Source organism: Anguilla rostrata, chromosome 9 (assembly GCF_018555375.3).
Source record: "Anguilla rostrata isolate EN2019 chromosome 9, ASM1855537v3, whole genome shotgun sequence".
NCBI lineage: Eukaryota > Metazoa > Chordata > Actinopteri > Anguilliformes > Anguillidae > Anguilla > Anguilla rostrata.
The window spans coordinates 1,914,689-1,934,027 of NC_057941.1; the positions used below are offsets into that span (position 1 = coordinate 1,914,689).

Consider the following 19,339-nt stretch of genomic DNA (forward strand, 5'->3'; position numbering starts at 1 on the left):
GTGGGGAAGTGTCTCCTTGTGATTGAGCCCGTTCCTTCTTATTGTCCTTTTGGGGGCTATAAAGCACTTTAGTTAACAACAGTCCTGTGCCAGCGGATAATATCCCACATATAAAGCCTACTTTTCTTATGCAGGTAATAGTCCACTTAAAAAATTGAAAGGCTGCAGTTTTTTGACATTTAAAAAAGTTTTATTTATAAAGTTTGAACGACTGCCCCCCCCCCCCCCCCCCCTTGTCCCAAATGAGTGGCTGTCACCGGGTACTGTCGTATGTCATGCGTCGTGTCCGAGCCAGTCGTTTCATGCGAAATGAAATGCTTCGCGACGCCATTTTACACCTCCCCTCCCCGTCCTCGCCTGTCACAGACGCTCTGCTGGCTCCGCCCCCCTCCAGGCCCAGGCGTGTGATATCGATGTTTCATCTCTCGCCGTCCTGAATCCAATTCTGCTCCGCGTGCACGTGGGGGCCGGATCCGGGTTGCCTTATAGAACAAATATCAATCTACCCCCCCCCCCCCCTTAAGCGCTTCTGTGTAATTTTGGTCTCAGCTTTGCCGGGTGCCGAAGACAGCTCTGTCAAACATGACCCAGCGTAACCTCGCTGAGAGATCAACTTAAAATCGCCCTCGATTGCCTTCGATCCGCCTCAGCCCCCCACTTCACTGCGAGTGCTCCCCCCGCTGTTGAAGGGCCTGACAGGTGCTCAGCACAAATGGAGCTGCAGACGGGTAGTCTGTTAACTGCTTTTTTCCTCTTCTTTCTTGTGCCTGTCTCCATGTCCTTGGAGGACGGCGGGCTGCAGCAGATCACATCGGAAAGGGTTTGACCTTGCTAGCATCATTAGCTCCATGTTCAGGGGATAACAGCTTTCTCCAGCCTCTGTAGATCTTATTTAAAATCCATTGAATTCTGTGATCCTCTTTAACCCTGACACTGCTTGGAAGTATTTTCATTTGATGTACAGAGGCTTCATTTATTATTATTCTTTGTCCTTTCATCATTCAAACGACCAGTAGAACCAGCACAACGTACAGCATATGACCAAAAGTATCTGGACGTCCCTTGGTCTGGGGCTGTTTTTCATGGTTTGGACTAGGCCCCTTAGTTTCAGTGAAGGCAAATCTTAATGTATACAGCATACAATCACATTCTAGGCTATTCTGAGCTTCCCCAACAGGTTTGGGAAGGCCCTTTTCTTGTTTCAGCATGACAATGCCCTCGGGCACACGATGAGATCCATATAGAAATGGTTTTGTTGAAAATGGTGTGGAAGAACTTGACTGGCCTGCGCAGAGCCCTGACGTCAACCCCACCCAACACCTTTGGGATCGAAAGCCAACTGCGAGCCAGGCCTTATGACCCAACATCAGCGCCCAACCTCGCTAATGCTCTTATGGCTGAATGGAAGCAAATCTCTGTAGCAGTGCTCCTATTTCTAGTATAAAGCCTTCCCAGAAGAGTAGAGGTTGTTATAGCAGCAAAGGATGGACCAACCCCTTATTAATGCTCATAATTTTGGATGAGAGGTTGGATGTCAGGTGTCCACACACCTTTGGCCATGTGGTGTACAGTGTGCTAGCTGTGCTAGCTGTGCTAGCTGTGCTAGCTGTGTTAAGCTGTATTCATTGTGAATGTGGTGTAAAGCTGTGCTGAGCTAAGCACAGAGCCCAGCAGGGACTCGTTCTCCCAGAGGTCTCCTGGGTACCCAGTGGTCCCCCAGGGCGCCTGTCGCCGTGGAGACGCTCGCTAATGTTCTGAGGTGTGAGGGAATCGCAGGTCAAACACCCCCCAGGGCCTCCTCTGATCGCCCCAGTTTGTGGTGTTTGTGTAAGAGCGTGTAATGGAGCCTAGCGTCTGCTCTGCCGTCACATTCTGCTTCCTGTTTCCTCTCGGGTCTCCAGGAAATCACCACATTTAACTTCCTCTATTCTGCAGCCAGTTAGTTCTCAATTGACCCTGTCGCTCACAAGCTCTGCTGCTGCTGCTGCTGCTGCTGCTGCTGGTGCTGCTGCTGTTTTCTGATCTAATGAGTACCTGCTGACTCCTGGTTGTGGCTGGGCTCGGGGCTGGAGAGGACCGCTTCCTCCACACACTGGTCCCAGGCCTGTTGACTACGGATATTCTGGCAAACAGTCCTGCACAAAGCAAAGTGATTGATGGAGGTCGTCGGCAACCAGGGTCACAGTTATCCATCCTGTGCAGAGTCCTTATCACAATACCTCTGTCACGTCACGATACCTTGGTTGCGTCACGATACCTCTGTCATGTCACGATACTTCTGCCATGTCATGATACCTCTGCCTCAGGAGCTTTTTTTCCCCCCCACTCTGTCTGAGAATCTCGAATGCTTTTTGTTATACGTGAGGGAGGGGGGCGGAGTGAGTCGGTGTCAATCAAAAGCCCCAGACTGATGGGGAGGAGAGGGGGAATCCACAGAGGCTGTGTCTGGGTAGTCAAATGGGCTGAGTCTTGTTCCGCTGTGGAAATGAAAGGAGAAATCCTGTAATTTCCCATGAGCACCCCATCAAAAAAAAAGAGAAAAAACGCATCTGCATGGAGAACGGTCGTTCTGCCTCTTGCCCTCTCCGGAAGTTCTTCTCTTGTGACTTTGCAAAAAAAAAAAAAAAAAAATAGATAAAAATAAAACGGTATTAGTGTCTAATTCTGATTGCGTTGTTGTTGTTTTATTACGGTTTGATTGCAGCTGCAAGCAGAAGCTGTACTCGGAGAGGCTGCCCAACACCAGCATCATCATCCCCTTCCACAACGAGGGCTGGTCCTCACTGCTCCGCACCGTGCACAGCGTGCTCAACCGCTCGCCGCCCGAGCTCATCGCCGAGATCATCCTGGTGGACGACTTCAGCGATAAGGGTAGGCCCCCCGCCCTCCACCCTTCGCCCTTTGCCCCCCGCCCTTCACCCTCCACCTTCCCGTTGGGGCCTACCTGTACGTGCCCTGCAGGGTACTGTTATTTTTGGGGCAGTAGATTGCCGATCTATGTGCTCTGTTTCTACAGTACGTTCTCCTGTGAAGTGATTATCTGCTAATGGCTTATTAGCACCTCCCGTGTGTACCCCTGTGACTTACAGGTAAAGGTGTGTTTATCCGTGCTTTTGTGACACTGGTGACACTCGCTTTTGGCGGCGGTGTTCAGGCTGCGATGGCGGTGGTGTTCAGGCTGTGATGGCGGTGGCGTTCAGGCTGTGATGGCGGTGGTGTCCAGGCTGCGATGGTGGTGTTCAGGCTGTGATGGCCGTGGTGTTCAGGCCGTGATGGCAGCGGTGTTCAGGCCGCGATGGTGGTGGTGTTCAGGCTGCGATGGCGGTGGTGTTCAGGCCACGATGGTGGTGGTGTTCAGGCCGCTGGACCTTTTTCGGCCCCCTAATGGCGGCTCCATGAGCAAACGTTTTAATTAAACTTTAATTGGATCGGAACGACGTGCCTCGCGCTGACGGATGTGTTTACTTACTTTATTATTAACGGACTGTAAAAGTATGGAGGGTAAATGATGGAGTCATTAAGCGTGCCGTGGTGTTGGTTTACAGTGGAAAACTAATTCAGTTAGCTTCTCGGCCTTCTGTCCAGACACGTCTCCTCCTGCGTTTAATTCTATCTGTTTGAACTCCTGAGGAGGTCCTCCGTTTTCAGCCTTGATGCCCTTCATCTCGGGCTAACGTCCTTTTCTTTTAGTTTAGCGACAGAAACGGGGGAAGAGGGATTTCCACTGAACAAGGGTCTAAAGAATGATGCTCGATGCCCTGGAAAAGTTTTCTTTCTGAACTGTAAAAACAACAAAAAAAGAATGTTGTTAAAGCAGTTTTTTTTAAATGAACACACAATTCCAGTCGGTTCTGGCTGTCTTGCATTTTTTAGGATGTTGTGACCGTGCAGGTTTCAGCTGATACTCAGCTCATCTCTTGTGGCTTTTTAATGTAATGGGCCGTAATTGAAGCGAACAACCAGCTCTGTTTTCAATAACATGTTTACACTGACCGATTCAGATTCTCCATGAGCGTTCATTACACTGGGTATCTTTCAGGGCTTCCTTTGTAGCTCTTCTTTTTTTGGCCTGGATTCTTCAAAGGGTTTTTATTTTGTTGTTTGACTGATCTCAAGGAACGTAACAAATTTGCACATTTATTACAATATATATAACTATATTGCATTTATTTTTGCACAAATATTTGTACATATATATTTAGCAACCACCCAACCAACCAGAGAACACTCTTTCTGGAATAGATCAGGAGGCAGTATAGTATAATGGTTATAGAAACTGGCCTTGTAACCTGGAGGTTGCAGGTTTGTTTCCCAGGTAGAACAATGCAGCTGCAGCCTTGAGCAAGTTACTTAAGCTGAAATTGCTGTCATTTATATTTTTAGCGTTTTATACGATACTGTGTAAAAATGCTAAAAGTTATGAAGTTGCGTTGAATTCACTCTGGATAAGGGCAGTTGCTGAATGCCTGTAATACTGTGTGATATTTCTGCTGAAACAGTCAGTGGTCCCTCCCACGTGCTCTGCCAGGTTTCCTAGTCCAAAGCTCATTGGTGAAATGCGTTTGCATGCGGATATCGTTCTTCACTTTGGATTCCTGCTTTTGTAAATGTGAGGGGCTGTTTACAGAATCGCCTTAAGAGGTTTGCACCCCATTGTGTCATGTGACACATTACAAATCTTGTATGAACGAATCGACTGGATCGGATTTAAGCCAAAGGCCTACGCTTCTAGAATGAAGTTGCCGTGTATCGTATTGTGCTTTTGCCTGAAAATAAATAAATAAAAATCTAGTATCATATTTAATTGGCTGTCAAGATTAATATTCATAATCTTCTCATTCTGTTAAGCTCACTCCCTTGAGTCTCATTACGCCCCTGCAGTGGGACCTTATTTATTTCCCTTAACTATTTAAGGACTGAGCTCACAATGTAATTAGAATGTTCTTAACTGAACATTCTAATGCTGATGTCACAATCACCACTGGTAACTGAAAGTAGTGGAGTTCTGGAAGACTGACTTAGAATTTTTGAAATATATATATATATATATATATATATCAACCAAAAAAGCGACTTTTCAAAGTGTTACATTTCACTGCAGAACAGATTTCTGTTTCCTATCAGTTTTTAACTAAACCAAAAAAAAAAATTTTTTAAATCCAGCAAAACCACTGCGACTTATGATTTTGAAGTGGGTGCTGGCCGTTGTTTAGATTGTGTGCAGATTTAGGTATAATGGCGCTGAGTTCAGCTCTATGATTTGACCTTGGTGTGTCGATCGGGCTGACGGTTGAATGGACGAGCCCACACCATGTTTGAGTGCTCTTCTCTGCCTGCCTTTCCTGTGACTTCATTCTATCCCATTATATCTCTTCATTAGCGGTCAGCCTACTCCAGGATCAAAGACACTTGCTCCATTTGTAGCGGAGTCTGTCCGCCTGGTCACCTCTCTCCCTGTTACCCCTTCTACTTTTGATGTGCTTTTAACACTTAATGTAAGTGATTTTTTTTTCTTCTTTTTTGAGCAGTGCTCGCTAGGTCAATTTTCAGCGGTGGATTTGCTTGATAAGGGCCGAAGAGACGTTTTGTCCTGTGAAAGTGAGGACATGTCTTTTGAACAGACATTTTGATACTGCGGTGTGCGCGTTTAGCCTATACTTAACTATAATCTCTGTCCTTGTACTTATAAATAATGTGTGTGCTTGTACTTAACAATAATGTGTGTGCTTGTACTTAACAATGAGAATAAAAACTTCGAGAGCAAGTAGTTGAATTTAAATAGGATTTATATAGTGCCTTTCACAAAGCACTTTGTAGCGGCAAGCTGGCTGCCGGCTGCCACTGGTGATAAATGGCGGCCATTTCGTTTCAGGACGCAGGTTTGTTTGAGCCGAAATGGATGCTGTTAATGTCATAGTTGCTTGTGATTATCTGTGTGGTGCTGCTCTGCAATGTTACTAGGAGAGTTTATATGATACGGCGTGTGCGTGTGTGTGTGTGTGTGTGTGTGTGTGTCAGCTTCCTTCTGCAAGTACCAGTGACTGATGATCTCTTGCAGAGTGACTTCATCTTTAGCTGTAGCATCACCTGTGCCCACATAAAACTTAAGTACCAGTACAACTGTGAAGTGGCCACACAGTCATTCCTCCTCCGTAGGTTTGTTGTAAAATGCTACACAACATAATTCTAGAATCTGAGAATCTGACTACCTTCAAACACAGACTAAAGACTCATCTCTTCAGGCTGCACCTCTCCCCACCCCTCCCTAGCCTATAGTTTAGCTCAATGTACCTAGTTAGGCTAATACGATTACGTTAGTTTTTATTTGGCAGGATTGTTTTTGTTTGTCTGATTCTGATTAGGCAAATATGATTTCAGTGCTAGTTTGTACTTGGCAGGATTGTTGTTTGCTGAACAGGTTACTCTGCAGGGTTGGAGTTCTGATCTATGTGGTCACTTCTGGCACTACGATCTTTACTTCACTCTAGTGTGTTTCTTTTGCACCTCTGCACCTTGAACTAATGCACTTGTTGTACGTCGCTCTGGATAAGAGTGTCTGATAAATGCCTGTAATGTAATGTAATGTAATGTAATAATTAAAATTTTCGTGCATTGCTCAATTTGTGGCGTTCGATGAAGGCTTTATATTGACAGAGGAGTACATGATGTGGAGGAAGAATTCTTCATCCAATCACAGTGTGGCAAGCCATGTTCGTCCAATGAAAACATCCTCCATTCGAACACTATAATAAAGATGCGGTCTGAAACCACTAGTAAACTCATTTGAATGTGATTAATCTCAGTGTGTGGTGCAGTGAGGACAGTCTGCTCGGGCTCAGCTTCCCTGGGGGAGGTCCTGGGGTGGGCAGCCGTGGGCTAAACACACCCTTTAATACACAGAGTAATGGTGCGCACATTACAGCATGCAAACCAGTTCCTTTTATTTTTATTTTTATTTTTTCATTACCTGTGCTAAATGGTTCGCCGTGTAGAAGCACCCTTGCTAATTCAGACCCACCTCGGAAGCAGTGAAGTGTATCCGCATCATTTCATGCTTCTCGTGTGAAGACGTACTCTCCCAGTTTTGCAGTTGACTGTCCCAGCAGTGGGTGATCGCGTCTCATTTGTTTTCTGAGTGAGAACCGTTGCTGCCTGCATGGGACAGTGTGATCTACGCTGATGTTACACTCGGCATAGGAAGCGCTGGTGTGATGTGTGATGTAATGCTGGTGATTACAGAGTGCAGTGATGTCAGACTCAGGAGGCGCTGCTCTGTTGCAGTATTAGAGAATAACGGTGGGCAGTGCAGGGTAATTCTTAGGGAGCCGGGCTTGTAATGCAGAGGTTGCGGGTTTGCTTCCCAGCTGGGGCACAGCCGTTGTACCCGTGAGCAAAGATGCTTAACCTGAACAGCCTCAGTGAAATACCCAGCTCTATAAATCGATTGTCTGTACACATGTAGTCCGTGCAAGGCACTCTGGGTAAGAGTGTCTGTTAAATGGCCAAGCGTCATGGGAGGCAGTGTGGACTTCAGCAGCACACAGCCGCGGTGCTACAGTGTAGTTAGCATTGTTCTGGACACGTCAGCCTCGTGTGCCATTCACACACACACACACACACCCTCCTGTGTGGCGTTCACACACACACACACACACACCCTCCTGTGTGCCGTTCACACACACACACACACACACCCTCCTGCGTGGCGTTCACACACACACACACACACCCTCCTGTGTGGCGTTCACACACACACACACACACCCTCCTGTTGCCGTTCACACACACACACACACACACACCCTCCTGTGTGCCGTTCACACACACACACACACACACACCCTCCTGTGTGCCGTTCACACACACACACACACACCCTCCTGTGTGCCGTTCACACACACACACACCCTCCTGTGTGCCGTTCACACACACACACACACACACACACACACACACACACACACCCTCCTGTGTGCCGTTCACACACACACACACACACACACCCTCCTGTGTGGCGTTCACACACACACACACACACACACCCTCCTGTGTGCCGTTCACACACACACACACCCTCCTGCGTGTTGTCCACATGACCTCATTGGTGAGCTGAGGCTGGATGTGGGGAAGAGTGTGGTACAGTAATGCTATAGAGTCTGCAGTGCTACACTGTAGACTTGCTCCTGGAGTGGACAGTGTGCTGTGCTACGTGTGTCTGTTTCTCCCATGAGGTCAGTCTGTCCTGTTCACCCCCCCCCCTTCCCTCCCCTGGCCTGACGGGAATTGCCTGGGCCCACAGCTTTAATAGACTGGGACGCCCAGGCTTCAGGGTCTGCTGGTTTTCTTGTGTTTTGGTGCTTCTGCTGGTTTTCCTCCTTCGACCTAGCAGATTGCTCCCCAGTGCTTTTTCATGTCTGTTATTTTTTCGTTCTTTTCTACACACTCTCTCTCTCACACACAAACACACACACACACGCTCTCTCTACACACACACACACACAAAACACACACACTTCTCTCTCTCTCTCTCTCTCTCTCTCTCTCACACACACACAAAACACACACACACTTTCATTCACGCATTCATTCGTGCTGATGTATGCACAGTTGCTGGTTTAACTGCAGATCCCCCTCCCCACCCCCCTCCCTTTTACCCCCTTCATTACATCATTGCGCCTGTGTAAGGGTTAAACCACAGAAGCGCCTCCCCTGCTGTCTGTGGCTCGGAGCGTGCCAGGTGTTGGTTTGACCCGCTCTTAAAAAGCTACGCAGTTGGAGTTGCGGGGTCGGGTTCGATCAGGAGCGTGGCGTTTCCCCTGAGCTACCGGAACGCGTTATGCTGTGGACGTGCTTGGTGGGCGGAAGAAAAAAAAATAAACATCTGCTAATTTCTTGTTCAGAAATTCATTCAGTTATTTATTCATTTGTTTTTAACCACTGTGTTGTTATTCTGACGGCGTGAGTGTGAAACGCCTCGCTCCTCTGGCTGGAGCTCCACGGGCTTGGCGCTCCACGGGCTTGGAGCTCCACGGGCTTGGAGCTCCACGGGCTTGGAGCTCCACGGGCTTGGCGTAGCACGCAGACCCGTCAGCTGCTCTGGGCTCGAAGGTGCCTCAGACTGCGGCGATCGCCCGTTGGAGTGACGTGTCTGTGTCTGTGTCGGGTCGATGTGTCTGTGTCTGTGTCTGTGTCGGGTCGATGTGTCTGTGTCTGTGTCGGGCCGATGTGTCTGTGTCTGTGTGTGTGTCGGGTCGATGTGTCTGTGTCTGTGTCGGGTTGATGTGTCTGTGTCTGTGTCGGGCCGATGTGTCTGTGTCTGTGTCTGTGTCGGGTCGATGTGTCTGTGTCTGTGTCGGGCCGATGTGTCTGTGTCTGTGTGTGTGTCGGGTCGATGTGTCTGTGTCTGTGTCTGTGTCGGGTCGATGTGTCTGTGTCTGTGTCGGGCCGATGTGTCTGTGTCTGTGTGTGTGTCGGGTCGATGTGTCTGTGTCTGTGTCGGGTTGATGTGTCTGTGTCTGTGTCGGGCCGATGTGTCTGTGTCTGTGTCTGTGTCGGGTCGATGTGTCTGTGTCTGTGTCGGGCCGATGTGTCTGTGTCTGTGTGTGTGTCGGGTCGATGTGTCTGTGTCTGTGTCGGGTTGATGTGTCTGTGTCTGTGTCGGGCCGATGTGTCTGTGTCTGTGTCTGGCCGATGTGTCTGTGTCTGTGTCGGGTCGATGTGTCTGTGTCGGGTCAATGTGTCTGTGTCTGTGTGTGTGTGTGTGTGTCGGGTCGATGTGTCTGTGTCTGTGTCGGGTCGATGTGTCTGTGTCTGTGTGTGTGTGTGTGTGTGTCGGGTCGATGTGTCTGTGTCTGTGTCGGGTCGATGTGTCTGTGTCTGTGTCGGGTCGATGTGTCTGTGTCTGTGTGTGTGTGTGTGTGTCGGGTCGATGTGTCTGTGTCTGTGTCGGGTCGATGTGTCTGTGTCTGTGTCTGTGTCTGTGACGGGTCGATGTGTCTGTGCTGTAAGTGGCCAGTGGTGACTGAAGACTACAGGCAGCAGATTGATCGTGCCGCTGCTCTGTCACAGTGGAGCATTGGACCAAACTTTACTGGCGTTACTGCTGCAAGCACCTTTACTGCACCTTACATACTTATATACGGCTATACACACACCTCTTATATACACACACTTCATATATACAGCTACACACACCTTATATACGGCTATACACACACCTCTTATATACAGCTATACACACACCTCATATATACAGCTGCACACACCTTATATATACAGCTGCACACACCTTATATATACAGCTGCACACACCTTATATATACAGCTATACACACACCTCTCATATACAGCTGCACACACACATCTTATATACAGCCATACACACCTCTGATACAGCTATACACACACCATATATATTCAGCTACGCACACTCTCACACACACTCTCTTCTCACACACACACACACACGCACACACACACACACATGTTCTCTCTGGCCCATTTCAGTGTAAGATTGGCCCCCCCTTGTTTTACAGCCTCTACACCGGGGGTCTCGGACTCCGCTCCGAGCCAATCAGTCACTTTAATTAAGCGCGTAAGGGCGGGAGCACGTCAGAGCCCGGTCGACTCGGGGGGGGGGGGGGGGGGGAGGAGGAGGGGGCCTCAACGCCGAACCTCCTGTTGAGCGGAGTCAGCATCCCCATCGCGCCGCGGAGTCATCCGCTCGTTCTCCTGATGACTGATCGCGAGCGGCGGCACATCGGCTGAGAGTGACGGGCCGCACCGCTGGCTCCTGCTCGTCCCGTTCCTCTGCCAGCGTCCGCCACAACACGTCCGAAACGCTTTGCGCCTGTTTACCGGTGACAGGGTGCGGCTTAGCAGCTGATGTTTTTGGCTTTGTGCTTCCACTAATAGACTGACATTGTAAACAGGAAAATCTTGAAGCTCCAATGAGCTCTTATAAAAGGCCATCATTTGTTCAAGAAAAAGGCTATTTGGATATTTTGGTCCTTTGTTCGAATCCTGTAAGCTGGCCCGTTCGTTTAATGAGCTGGTATGGATCGGACCGAGCTCCAGAGATTTCTCTCTCTGTCTAATTAAGTAGCACTTAATCACCTCCAAATAACCTGGCAGGTGTTTAAGTGAAGCAGGAGCAGGAGTTCCCGGCAAAACCAAGAATAAACATCAACATCAGCATGAATACCACACCACCCAGCTCTGTTTTTCATTTTCACCCCCCCCACCCCTGCCCCACTACATGGTGAACAGGGCACACATCTCTTATTACACACACACACACACACACATTCACACTAACACGCGCACTCACACACACACACACACACGCACACGCACACACACTCACACACACACATTCACACTCACACGCACACACACACACATTCATACTCACACACACACAGACAAATGAGGTTTAAGGGTGTTTTATGTAGCGTATAAAGATTTTTTGTTTTCTATCTTTTTTCTTTTTAATGTTCAGTTTTTTATGAACCCGACTCTTCTGTTGGCTGATGGCTCGTTCCCCTCACTGTGCTGTTCACTCCTCGTTAATAATGATTAGGAAGTGAATGACAGGCTCCGCACAGGGCCAATTCTGGATGTTTCGTACCGCAGCTCGAAACGGTGCCGGCGGTGGGCCCGTTGGACCCAACCCCCCGCCCCCGCACCCCCCCCACACCCCCACACCAAGACCCCCCCCCGAAAGTGTTGAGGAGAGAAGATGAGCTCAACGCCGTGGAGCTGATGGCGGGGGTATTTGCATATTCCTGACGAGCGGTAATCAGGCCGGGTCTGCATTAATCAGCCCGAGCGCCGCCGTCCTTCGCTGAGGAAGAGGAGCAGCGCTGAAGATTGGCAGCGCTGGAGTTATTAAAGGCCCTGCCGCATGTCTGTGCCTGGCTAATTATTATTAATTATGCGGCTGAGCCGCACGCGGGCTGGGGGGGGGGCGGGGGAGGGGGGTCTCATTCTTCATTAGGCTGTAATTGAATTTCTGCACCTCACCCCCCCCCCCTTCCCTCTGCCCGCCAGCTCCCACAAAACTCTGCCTCCACACTACCTGTTGCCATCGGCCCATGGCAGCACTGCATGCTTTTAAACAGAGCAGAGGCTCATGGGAAACTGGAGATTCCCAAACTCCCCGCCGTGTTCCGAGACCGCATTCAGCCCCCCCCCCCGAGCGGCCCAGGCGTTTAGGGGGTAGTGGAATCAGTGGCGTGTGGTGTGTGTTTACCTGACGCCCGTCCCCCTGGGGGGGGGGGGACACGTTCTCGACAGACAGGAGCCCCGGTGTGTTTCTGATCCCCTCTGAACTCCCGCTGACTTCCCCTTACCGCCGGGACACGCGTCACGCCATCCCGCGCTCGCCCGTACGCGCGGCGCTCAAAATTCGGGTTTCTTTTGAGAGCTCCCCCGTGCGGCTCGAGCTCGCTAGCGTCGGCGGCGGGTGAAATGGCGGTCGATGCGGTGGGTCGTTCTGATTGGCTCAGCGTTATCAAAATTCTTTCCCTGTTAATTGTTTTTGGATGGGAGGTACGCCGTGAGCCCAGCTGTCCCCAAAACCCGTGCAGCGCCGGCAGTTTGGCCTGAACTGCGTGGAAGATTCCAGACAGTAACTGACAGAGATACGGGCAACCAAGGGTCTGTTATGTACCGCTCCTGGCGTTCAGTGCTAGCCTTGTCGCGTCGTCTTTTGTCTGTTCGCTGATTGTCCGTCGATCGATCGCCGCGAACGAGACAAAAGCAGCTTTTCAGCAGCGGAGAAAAGGCGATGTGTGGCAGTCCTCCAAGGTAACAGGTGAGCTCGGACCCTCGCATCGAACCGCCCGAGGAATTCTAATGGAATCCTTCGAACGCCGTTATTGCAGGGCGATGTTTCTGATGGAAAATGGTAATGGACTGCATTTATATAGCGCTTTTATCCAAGGCTTTACAATTGATGCCTCTCATTCGCCAGAGCAGTTAGGGGTTAGGTGTCTTGCTCAAGGACACTTCAACACCCCCAGGGCGGGGTTTGAACCGGCAACCCTCCGACTGCCAGACAATCGGTCTTACCTCCTGAGCTATGTCGCGGTGGTGGCAGTACTGGATCAGCAGGCCTGTGTGTGGTGGCAGTACTGGATCAGCAGGCCTGTGTGTGGTGGCAGTACTGGATCAGCAGGCCTGTGTGTGGTGGCAGTACTGGATCAGCAGGCCTGTGTGTGGTGGCAGTACTGGATCAACAGGCCTTTGTGTGGTGGCAGTACTGGATCAGCAGGCCTTTGTGTGGTGGCAGTACTGGATCAGCAGGCCTTTGTGTGGTGGCAGTGCGAGCAGAGCCGTGGAGCTCAGAGGACTCCAGCGTTATTACTGCGGTGTATGTGAGAGGAGTTTAATTCAGTGATTACACAAAGGCCGTCCGATGAACTCTGAGAGAACCTTTGGTATTTTGGTACTGAGAGAATATTGGTAGCGTCTTCAGTACCAACTGTTGAGTACGTTAGAAATTAGTTTCGGTTTTGGTTGGCTGTTGCTGTCGAACCCGTGTCACCGTTCGTTCTCTCGTTCTTTGATAAGTCTGTCTTTTATGACATTTCCAAAGCTCTTGTAATTTTGAAGTCTTGGTTTTCCCGTTTCTTGAATATCTTTCAGAGGATAAAATATTCCTCTGCACACGCTGGTCCTCTGCCAAGCGTCTGGAATGAACCCACTGTCTTTCCTCAGAACCTCCTTCGCCTTGCTGCACACGCAGAAATAGGAGAATAATTGAATGAGAGAACTTTATTAAAATGCGTGGGCGTGAGCGTGCGCGTCGGAGAGCGCCCGAGTGCTCTTGAGTCACTTTCCCGCTCTCTTCAGGGCGGTGCGGCGTTCGGGACGCCTGACCCAGCGGGATTCGTGACTGTGACGGGATCCGTGGTTCGAGTGGCTGCTTCTTAAGAGGGGCTTCATCCGATTACACACAGCCGCACCCCGGGCTTCTTCAGCTTCATCCGATTACACACAGCCGCATCCCGGGGTTCTTCAGCTTCGTCCGATTACACACAGCCGCACCCCAGGGTTCTTCAGCTTCATCCGATTACACACAGCCGCACCCCAGGGTTCTTCAGCTTCATCCGATTACACACAGCCGCATCCCGGGGTTCTTCAGCTTCGTCCGATTACACACAGCCGCATCCCGGGCTTCTTCAGCTTCGTCCGATTACACACAGCCGCATCCCGGGGTTCTTCAGCTTCATCCGATTACACACAGCCGCATCCGGGTTCTTCAGCTTCATCCGATTACACACAGCGCATCCGGGGTTCTCAGCTTCATCCGTTACACACAGCCGCATCCCGGGTTCTTCAGCTTCATCCGATTACACACAGCCGCATCCCGGGTTCTTCAGCTTCATCCGATTACACACAGCCGCATCCCGGGTTCTTCAGCTTCATCCGATTACACACAGCCGCATCCCGGGGTTCTTCAGCTTCATCCGATTACACACAGCCATCCGATTACACACAGCCGCGTCCCGGGTTCTTCAGCTCGGTGGATCAAATTACACTTTAATGGAAATCTCCTTATAAATTGCCTAAATTATGCCTCTGTAATGGGAGGTGTGGGGGGGTGTGGTGGGGGGGGGGGGGGAAGAAAAACAGGATTGCTCTGCGGTGGAAAATTTAATCAGCATCTTGGTTTGACTGCCTTCTGGAACCTTGTATTATCATAGTCGTAATGATCCCTTATTGGGTTTTTTTTATTTTTTATTTAATCAGCTCTTTGGGTGTCTGGGGCGAACGTGGCGTCTTGAAGCGGAGTGCGGGGCCTGTCGTGGCGCGTGGTTACAGTAACACGTTATCTTTACTGTAAATTGAGTCAACAGTTGACACTGCTGCTGTGACCTGGGCTGCCCCACCCTTTAATAAAGACTAATGCGCGTGCAACACCCCAGAGACGTCCGTTCGGATGAGTAATCACTGCTAGCTTCGGTTAGCTGGACCAGCAGCGTCATTTATTCACCTGAAATTAAGACTTCTGATTTTCGCGTGGGAGCTCTCTCTCTCTCTCTCTCTCTCTCTCTCCTCTCCTCTCCTCTCCCTCCTCTCTCCTTCCATCTCCCTCTCCTCCTCTCTCCCTCCCTCTCTCTCCCTCTCTCTCCCTCTCTCTCTCTCCCTCTCTCTCCCTCTCTCTCTCTCCGTCAGTCACTTTCTCTGCAGTATACACATTTGCATACAGATTTGCATGATCGGGAGGGAACGGAGGAGGATATTAAATTGCTGTCATAGTTTTTCGCTGGGCCCTGTGAGGGTGATTTATGCTTCGTTTATGTTGTCAGGGTGTTTGTTCGTGGAGGGGAGGGGCGCTTCAGTACCCATAGAAACCGGGGCACAAAATGGCTGAGTTCGTACAGCTTAATTGATGCTGTCTGTGTAGACTGTAGCCGCCTATCCCATCCATGCTATTTACACAAGCAGTTATCTGCTGACGGCAGGGGACACATTTCTTCTTTAATCCTGTTAATTTACGTGTTCGCCGCTACAGCCCGTGTCTTGGGATTTCCATGCAGTGGGCGGGGTCGCTGTGTGTGTGGGTGGAGTCGGTGCGGGAGTCAAATATTGACTGTAGACTCAGTCTGGCGTGTGTGTGTGTGTTTGCGTCCCTGTGTGTGTGTGTGTACACGCGCCTACGTGTCGTGTGTGTGTGTGTGTGTGTGTGTGCGCGTGTGTGTTTGCGTCCCTTTGTGTGTGTGTGTGTGTACACACGCCTGCGTGTCATGTGTGTGTGTGTGTGTGTGCGTGTGTGTGTGTGCATGTGCGTGTGTGTGTGTACACGCGCCTGCGTGTCGTCCGTGTGTGTGTGTGTGTGTGTGTGTGTGTGTGTGTGTGTGTGCGTCCCTGCACGTGTGTGTGCATTCCTGTACTAAGGCCTCCAGGTTGTGGCTGCTGCACCTGCTCGTCCTCGTGTGTCTGATGTGTTTCCAGCTGCAGTGAAAATGACGTGCTGGCATTTCCCAGCGTGGTCTCCCTAAATGAAACGTCATTAAGATCAGGAGCCACCTGGAAACCTATCACGCCTGATGAGGAAGACGACGAGGGGGAAGAGGCAGCGATGGATGTATTGATGTTTTTTTTTCTAGCTGCAGCCAGGTGTTTGCAACCTTTCTATGAACTTTTTAAATTCATTTTTGTCGTTTTTAAAATGGCTTCTTTCTGTGAGCTGTGTACGTGCACGCGGCTGTATTCTCTCACAGTCGTTAAATTTTTTATAACCAATTTAATGTGCCTCAGGGTTGAATGCTCTCTCAGATCAGGTCTGGCACAGCAGCCCCAGGAGCCGATTTTAATGTGATAAGGGGAGGCTTCTGAACTGCAGTGAGACCTTCCGGGCAGGATGTACACGCACACGCACACACACATAAACACCCTGCCTCACACACACACCCACTCACACACACACACACACACACACACACACGTGGTCTGTATTCCTGAAGTTTCTAGGTGTAGGAGCGCTGGTCTAGGGTCAGGGTTCTTCTGTCCATATCCATGCCCCGTTTTTTTTTTGGGGGGGGGGGAGGCCGTGTGTATAAATCTGGGGGGGGGGCATGCGTGTGAAGCGCGCTCCCGTTCTCTGTGGTCCCGGGCCCTGCCCTGCTGCAGAGGGGATATTTTATTAATGCCGAGCCGCGGGGCGGGGCTGGGCAGAGCGGGGCGGGGCGGTTCTGGGCGAGCGGTTCCCCTGCTTCTCCGGGCCTGAATATGAGCGTGTTGTGTTTGTGCTTGTTCTTCATGTCCGAGGCGGCGTTTGAAACCCTCAGGGCTGATCCTCCCGCTCAGGCTGATCCTCCCGCTCGGGCTGATCCTCCCGCTCGGGCTGATCCTCCCGCTCAGGCTGATCCTCCCGCTCGGGCTGATCCTCCCTCAGGGCTGATCCTCCTGCTCAGGCTGATCCTCATGCTCGGGCTGATCCTCCCGCTTAGGCTGATCCTCCCTCAGGGCTGATCCTCCCTCAGGGCTGATCCTCCCGCTCAGGCTGATCCTCCCTCATGGCTGATCCTCCCGCTCGAGCGTTCATCACTGTGCTGTGCTTCCTGGCTGATGCAAGGCTGCTGTCCCCTTCAGCTCAGCGCAGATAGTGGCTCTCCTTCCCTTTGATAAAGATGCTCAACACGACGCGTGACAAATGCGTCTGACTGACACCGCCGGCGTTTAAAGCGCACAGCCCCCCTCCGCACAGGCCCCTTTAAGTTTAACCTGGAAGTTACTTGCTCTTTCACTCACTCTCTCTCTTTCTCGTTATCTCTCTCTTGCTCTTTCTCTCACACTCATGCTGTCTGTGTTTGTCTCTCTCTCTCTCACACTCTCGCTCACTCTCTCTCTGTCATTATCTCTCTCTCTTTCTATTTCTCTTTCTCATTCTCTCTCGCTCTCATTCACTCTCTCTCACTCTCTCCTGCTTTCTCTCTCTCATTCACTTTTTCTCTCACTCTCACACTGTCTCTCACTCTCTCTCCCTCTCTCTCTCTTTTAGACTCTCACTCTCTCTCTCTCTTTCTCGTTCACTCTCTCACTCTCTCACACTCTCACACAGACTCTCACTCTCTCTCTCTCTCTTTCTCGTTCACTCTCTCACACTCTCACACAGTCTCTCTCTCTCACACACACACTCTCTCTCTTTCTCGTTCACTCTCTCACACAGTCTCTCTCTCTCTCACACTCTCTCTCTCTCTACCTGCAGTGTGTGTTCAGTTTGCATGTGTCCGAGTCACGCTCTGTCTCAGCTGCTTCCTCAGACGGTTTTTTTGGGTCAGATTCAGGACGTCTTTAATGTGTTTGAGTGACAGTTGAGCTCAGAGCCTGTGTGTGGAGGCTGTTCTCTGTTGCTTCGTAAAGGGGAAATCAGATGATTGCATTAAAGGCTGTGGGATTATAATGAAGAGAGTGGATATCCGCTTCCCCCTGTGGGAATTTGATAAGGAGTCTTTGGTTAGTGGTTGTCATGGCAGCCACAAAATCCTAATTTTTTCATCCGTTTCGGTGCTGCAGTGAAACCCTTGGATATTTAATTGGCATTTGGCTACGATTTTGACCCCCCGTCCCTCCCCCCTTTGCAGCTACAGTGTTGTGATGTTGTCTAGCCCTGACGTCAAACCCAGCCTTACCTGCTAGTCATGTGATCAACGGGGAAAGAAAAAAACATTCCAGAAAAAGTGGGAATTTGAAATGAAATAAGTCTGACCTATGGTGCCCCTCCCTCTCAGACACGCCAAATAAACTGATGACCCATCGAGATCCTGGAGGGGGGGCAGGGGTGGTTCATGGATAGAATAAAAACTGCACAGCAGCCATGAATTCTGCTCTTTTTATGATGACAATTTGGAAGTGAAATGGGGAAGGTTCCATCCCTTGGAAAAAAATATAGTTGATAACACGTTCCTTCATAAGACTGGATGTTTTAGCTGGGTGAGGGAACTCTGGGAGAAAGGCGAATGTGTGGTGGGTCTGTTTCTGTATTACTGCCTGTCAAGAAAGGCTGGACTCTGGGCAAGAAGATTTAAAATCAGTTAAAGGTGAAATGATTTGTTTTTTACCGCAGCAGAGAGCTTGAGCATTTGGAGAGCGCTGAGATGTATTGATAAATCTGTGGTTTGGCACTTTCTAAATCTGTGAGTTTTACTTTCTTTATTTATTTATTTTATTTTATTTTTTTATGAAGCTGAAGCTTTTTGAACCTGGCCTGTCTGTCTGTCTGTCTGTCTGCCAGATGTCCAGGCCTGTCTGTCTGTCTGTCTGCCAGATGTCCAGGCCTGTCTGTCTGTCTGTCTGCCAGATGTCCAGGCCTGTCTGTCTGTCTGTCTGCCAGATGTCCAGGCCTGTCTGTCTGTCTGTCTGCCGGATGTCAGTCTCTGCAGGGCTGGTCTCTGATTCGTTCCTCCCGTTTCCTCTCCTCCCCCAGAGCACCTGAAAGCCTCGCTGGAGGAGTACATGGTGCGCATGCCCAAGGTCCGGATCCTGCGCACCAAAAAGACTGAGGCTTTCAGACGAGGACTGCTGTGGAGCCCGGCCGACTCCACCGGGAGGTCTACCTTCGACTCACGACGAGGCAACTCAACTGGCTGCCGCCGCCGCCCGCTGGGCGCAACCTCCGAATGGTTCGCTGGCCCGCAGAAGTGCCGTAGTCTCCATTCTGACTGGGTTAACATAGCATAAGGCATAGCATATAATAGCATGACATAACATAAAGTAGCATAGCATAGCATAGCATAGCCTGACATAGCATAACATAATGTAACGTAGCATAGCATAGCATAACATAGCACAGCATAGCATAGCATAGCATAACATAACATAACATAAC

General features: G+C 50.1%; 1 protein-coding gene across 1 annotated transcript in view; it reads left to right on the forward strand.

The window, feature by feature from the left end:
* The window catches only part of LOC135262642 (polypeptide N-acetylgalactosaminyltransferase 10-like), a 63,055-nt gene that overhangs the window by 22,643 nt on the left and 21,073 nt on the right, over positions 1–19,339 (forward strand). Inside the window, exons 4-5 of the mRNA XM_064349711.1 lie at positions 2,705–2,871; positions 18,938–19,034. Of these exons, the coding sequence (XP_064205781.1) occupies positions 2,705–2,871; positions 18,938–19,034 (264 nt within the window). The remainder of the gene's footprint in view (positions 1–2,704; positions 2,872–18,937; positions 19,035–19,339) is intronic.